Source organism: Erythrolamprus reginae, chromosome 2, assembly GCF_031021105.1.
Source record: "Erythrolamprus reginae isolate rEryReg1 chromosome 2, rEryReg1.hap1, whole genome shotgun sequence".
Lineage (NCBI taxonomy): Eukaryota > Metazoa > Chordata > Lepidosauria > Squamata > Dipsadidae > Erythrolamprus > Erythrolamprus reginae.
The window spans coordinates 252,224,965-252,230,964 of NC_091951.1; the positions used below are offsets into that span (position 1 = coordinate 252,224,965).

Genomic DNA, 6,000 nt, shown 5'->3' on the forward strand with positions numbered 1-6,000 from the left:
AACTGGAAGGGGCAAGGTGGGGGTGGGAGAACGGGAGGCTCAGCATTCCGTCAGTCGCAGCGCTGGCTGTCAACTTTTCTTTTTAGCACTGGGGAGGCAAGTCAGCTCCTGCCCAGTGCTAAAAAGAAAAGTTGACAGCCAGCGCTGCGGCTGACGGAATGCTGAGCTTCCCGTTCTCTCTCCGCCCCCTCGCCCCTTCGCCCCCCTGTGTTCCTAGGAGAAGTGCTGGTGAGGAGCAGAAGGTCTGTCTTGCCTCAATCCCCAGCACTTCTCCTAGGAACACAGGGAGGCAAAGGGGCGAAGGGGGGGAGAGAGAACGGGAGGCTCAGGAAGGGAGCTCAGGAAGGAGCCCACGGTCAGTCGGCTGCGGGCGGGAGGAAGGCGATTGTTCCGCTGCCGCCAGCATGGCCTGGCTGGCAGCGGAAGATGTAACAGAGCCCACGGGGGATTCGCCTTCCTCCCACCCGCAGCCGACTGATCGTGGGCTCCTTCCCGACCTCGGAGAGCTTCCTGGTTTTCGTCCGGGTTGGATTCGCGAGCTTTCATGCCCAGGAAGCTCTGCGAGGTTGCGAAGGAGCCCACGATCAGTCGGCTGCGGGCGGGAGGAAAGCGAATGCCACGGGGCTGGGCTCGGCTCCCCCCCTTACCAGCCCCTCCGCAGAAGGCTCCATTCTGTTCCCTGCCGGCCCGATTGAGCGGCCGGCGGTCTCCGCCACGGAGCCTGGCCCCGTGGGCTCAGTTACATCTTTCGCTGCCAACCAGGCCATGTTGGCGGCAGCGCAACGAAGAGAGACATTTGCTTTCCTCCCGCCGGCCCCTCAATCGGGCCGGCAGGGAACAGAATGGAGCCTTCTGCGGCGGCTGCCTGCTGGGCTGGTAAGGAGGGGAGCCGAGCCCAGCCCCGTGGCATTCGCTTTCCTCCCGCCCGCAGCACTTCTCCTAGGAACACAGGGGGGCGAAGGGGCGAGGGGGCGGAGAGAGAACGGGAAGCTCAGCATTCCATCAGCCACAGTGCTGGCTGTCAACTTTTCTTTTTAGCACTGGGCAGGAGCTGACTTGCCTCCCCAGTGCTAAAAAGAAAAGTTGACAGCCAGCGCTGCGACTGACGGAATGCTGAGCCTCCCGTTCTTCCCCCCCCACCTTGCCCCTTCCGGTTTCATTCTGCTCCCTGCCGGCCCGATTGAGCGGCCGGCGGTCTCCGCCACGGAGCCCGGCCCCGTGGGCTCGGTTACATCTTCCGCTGCCAACCAGGCCATGCTGGCGGCAGCGGAACAATCGCCTTCCTCCCGCCCGCAGCCAACTGACCGTGGGCTCCTTCCCGAGCTCCCTTCCTGAGCCTCCCGTTCTCTCTCCCCCCCCTCGCCCCTTCGCCTCCCTGTGTTCCTAGGAGAAGTGCTGGGGATTGAGGCAAGACAGACCTTCTGCTCCTCACCAGCACTTCTCCTAGGAACACAGGGGGGCGAAGGGGCGAGGGGGCGGAGAGAGAACGGGAAGCTTAGCATTCCGTCAGCTGCAGCGCTGGCTGTCAACTTTTCTGTTTAGCACTGGGCAGGAGCTGACTTTCCTCCCCAGTGCTAAAAAGAAAAGTTGACAGCCAGCACTGCGACTGACGGAATGCAGAGCCTCCCATTCTCCCCCCCCCCCACTTTGCCCCTTCCGGTTTTGGCGTTCGGGAGACCGCTGGGTTCCCAACTGTCTCCGAACGCCAAACACCAAAGCCGAACTTCTGCGTTCGGCTTCAGGAGACAGCTGGGAAGCGGCGCAGCTCTTTTAAAAGGTGACAGCCGGCCTGGGGTGCTTCCCAGCACCCCCCCTGAATCCTGAACCTGGGTTCAGGGGGGTGCTGGGAAGCCCCCCAGGCCAGCTGTCACCTTTTAAAACAGCCGCGCGGCTTCCCAGCAGTCGCCGAAAGCCGTTTTTTGCGGGGGGGGTTTTGGTTGCACGGATTAATTGACTTTACATTGTTTCCTATGGGAAACAATGTTTCGTCTTACGAACCTTTCGTCTTACGAACCTCCCCCCGGCACCAATTAAGTTCGTATCTTAAGGTACCACTGTATAAGATGAACACACTATTCAGTAAATAGCTTAATATGTTAATGTTGAATCCATTAATTAATCAATTTTGGTTTCACCCCAAAAAATAACACTCTAATTTTCTTTTTCTTTTATCAACCGTCATTTATTCCTCTGCCTTCATGTTCACCAGCACAATCAGAAAAAAGGATGGGTTTAACTATGATTACATATACTGTAATATCCCTTTTGCTATGCTTCACTCCATCTAGTAGAAATGAATTAGGGATTACAAAAGCTTGTTCAATCAGGTGATTTTTCATGGGTCACAAAACTCCTAAATAGGGTCTCTTATATATCTTTAAAAGTAACAGGGCAATTTTAAGTGTGACCAGGGATTTCTTCCTATTTCCAAAGCTAGAAAGATGCACAAATATGTCTACCAGGTTTTCTAGCTAAGTGAGATGTATATCATACAAGACAAACAGGCAGGCAGATAGATAGACATGTATTTGGTATTCCCATGTTGGATTGCCCTTATATTATGAATATTTCTGTTCTGGCCAGTGATATCCAGTTACAACAGGGGAGAGAAAAGAAGCATCAAAGTTATGTCCAAGCCTTTTCAGGAGGCAATGCATGAAATTATCCTAGGTCCCACAAGCAGATAGAGCTTTACCCAAAATATGTTTCAATATTTGTTTTAGATAGAATGCACTTCACCAAGAGTTTTCCTCTAAGCTGGGATTCTCCACAATTTCCGTCAGGTGATGCATTTATTTTCATGGAGGGGGGGGGAGATGACACAGGTTGCAGTGAGAATAATGGGTGATGGAGGGGTGGAGTTCTAAGCACGTTTTTCTTCACTGCACTGAAAGAGGTTGAAACAAAATGCATAAGCCACACCCACAGTGTGGTAGTAAAAAAAATTGGTAGCCCATCATTGGGCATACCACTAGCAGGGGCCACTGGTTATTTGGAGGCACAAGGCTCCGCCCACCCACCCGGATGTTGCCATTTTCTTTTTTTTAACCCTCTGCGCATGTGTTCATGTAGAGAGTGAAAAAGCATGTGCAACAGTGATACGCACACAAAGTGAGCATGCGCAGACAAAACTCCCACTTCCAAACCAATAAGGAAGGTAAGTAGATTTCACCATGGTCAAAATTCAGACCCCTGGCAACTGGTTAATATTTATGAGGGTTTCAGTGTCCTGTGGTCATACTATCACCTTTTGAGATCTTCTGACAAGCAAACTCGATGGGAAGCCAGATTCCTTTAGAATAGAATAGAATTTTATTGGCCAAGTGTGATTTGACACACAAGGAATTTGTCTTGGTGTATATGCTCTCAGCGTACATAAAAGAAAAAGATACATTTGTCAATCATCGCTTAATGATTGTCATAGGGGTCAAATAAGCAATGAAGAAACAATCAATATTAATAAAAATCCTAGGATACAAGCAACAAGTTACAGTCGTACAGTCCTAAGTGGGAGGAAAAGGATGATAGGAATGATGAGAAAACTAGTAGAAATAGAAGTACAGATTCAGTAAAAAGTCTGACAGTGTTGAGGGAATTATTTGTTTAGTAGAGTGATGGCGTTCCGGAAAAACCTGTTCTTGTGTCTAGTTGTCTTGGTGTGCAGTGCTGTGTGCTAACTTAACAACTGTATTGATTCATTTAACCCTGCAATGGCGAACCTACAGCATGTGGGCCACAGGTGGCACATGGAGCCATATGGGAGGGCACGCAAGACTTTTCAATGTTTCAGCTACAGCGCGCATGTGCACGCTGGCCAGCTGATTTTCAACTTTGGGAAAGACTGTTTCGTCCTCCAGATGCTTCAGGGAAGGCTTCCCTGAAGCCCCAGAGGCAAAAAAAAATCCCTCACCAGGCAAACCAGAAGGTCAGAAAAATGTACTTCCGGTTTGCCAGTTTGGGCATTTTTTTTTCACCTACCAGCAGTGGTGAATTCCTACCAGTGTGGTCCAGAGAGCTGTACCAGTAGGAACCCACTGATTTTCAGCTATTTTTTTTTCTGGCATCTCCCTGTGGAAGAAGCCCTCAGCGGTGCTTCTGACGAAGAATAAAGGTCAGCATTTAGACGAGAGCACAACTTATATTCAATCACTTTACTTTCTAACATATACTCTTCTGGAAATGAGTTCCATAAACCAACGACCCTCTGGGTGAAGAAATATTTCCCTTGATTTGTCCGCGCTTTCTTACCTATGATCTTTAGGGAGTGCCCCCTTGTCCTAGTATTGTGAGATAGATTTTCTCTATCCACCTTTTCTATGCCATGCATGATTTTATATACTTCAATCAAGTCACCCCTTTAACGCCGTCTTTCAAGGATGAAGAGACCAAGGCTTTGCAACCTGGTTTCATAAGGCAGGTGCTCCATTTCCTTTATCATTCTTGTTGCCCTTTTTTGCACCTTTTCCAGTTCCATTATATGCCTTTGCTATGCCTTTACTAAGATCCCATAGATTGACATATTGTGTACCAGCCTGTTATTTCTGCTCAATAATATATCCCTGGCTTTATTTCCTGTTGCATTTAAAGTCTTCACAGATTTTACTATTTATTTATTTACATTCTTATGTTTGGGTATTAATTTAATTTACATATGGCTGTCCATCTTACATTTGTGACTCTTAGTGGTGTACGATTAAAACATAAATAATACCAATCAATCAATAGTAAGCAACAGCCATACAAATGTTAAAAGCAATTGAACAATTAGAAGCATTCAGTACAATCAATGGGAGTTTTCTTGCAGATGCATGTTAGAGCTGAGCTAGGGCAACGGCTCACGTGCCAGTAGTTATGGCTCCATGTGCCACCTGTGGCACCCATGCCATAGGTTTGCCATCACTACTGCAGGCTGTTCTGAAGAAAGGAAGCATGCAGAAAGGCAATTTTAAAAGTAATGTTTTTGGTTCAATTGAAAAAAACAGAATATTTTATAAAAAGCTGCCTTTTAATTTGGAGCATTGGACTAAATAGAACAGAACAGAGAAGAACAGAACAGAATTCTTTATTGGCCAAGTGTGATTGCACACACAAGGAATTTCTCTTTGGCGCATATGCTCTCAGTTTTGGGAATGGGGTCAACTTTCTAGGTACACCTGCTGGCACCTGTAGCCAGGTTTGGGCCACGCCAGCTCCAGCTGCGCTCGTTCAGCCCCCAATGATGGCCTTTCTGTCGGGGTCGGGGGTGTCAGGGGCTGGGGTCGCCACGGCATGGGACCCTCTAGCCAGTATTAGGGCGGGGGCTATCCCGTGGGGGCTGCCATCCACGCCCCTAGGGTTTCATTTACATCCCTCAGTCATGGAAACCATTTGGAAGGGGGAATATGTCGATCTTTTTTCCCTCCTTAACAGGGAGGTCCCCAAGAAAGACAAGGAGGGGGAGGCGCAGGTAGAGAAGCCTAGGAAGGCGAAAGTCAGTAGGTGCTTCAGCTCTTGGCTGTATGCTTATCTGACTTACGCCTCCATAGTGATTCAGAGGCAGCCCGCTAGGGCTGCCTCGATGCTCAAATATATTGATTTAATAGCCCGTGCTCATTTTGAGTACAAGGGCTCAATTTGGCGTCACTATGACAAGGCTTTCAGGATGCGGGTGGCATTCGATCCCACTCTCCCCTGGGACATGGTCGTTCCCGACTTGTGGTTTGCAGCAACACACATGTCTGGGAATGAGGGTTGTGATCGCACAGATAGCGGGCACTTTATGGTGGAGGAGCCTTCAGCGTCCACCCCGGCTAAGGCCACCACAGGGGGTGCGGCAAAAGCACCCCCTCCCCATGTCATGAATTCTCTGCGAAGGGGGCTTGTTTTCGTCCCTTCTGCAAGTTCAGGCATGCTTGTGGGAACTGTGGGGGTACCCATGCCGCTTCAGTGTGTCCCAGGCTAAAAAAGGGGAAGGATAAGAAGGGAGGAGGTCAGGCTAAACTGCCCCCACCCGCTGGGGGA

General features: G+C 49.7%; 1 protein-coding gene across 1 annotated transcript in view; it reads right to left on the reverse strand.

Annotated features, from left to right (window-relative positions):
* LOC139159565 (cytoplasmic aconitate hydratase-like) overlaps positions 1–767 on the reverse strand; it is a 51,551-nt gene extending 50,784 nt beyond the window's left edge. Inside the window, 1 exon segment of the mRNA XM_070736874.1 lies at positions 648–767. Coding sequence (XP_070592975.1) covers positions 648–767 — 120 coding nt within the window.
* Positions 768–6,000: the final 5,233 nt, after the last annotated feature.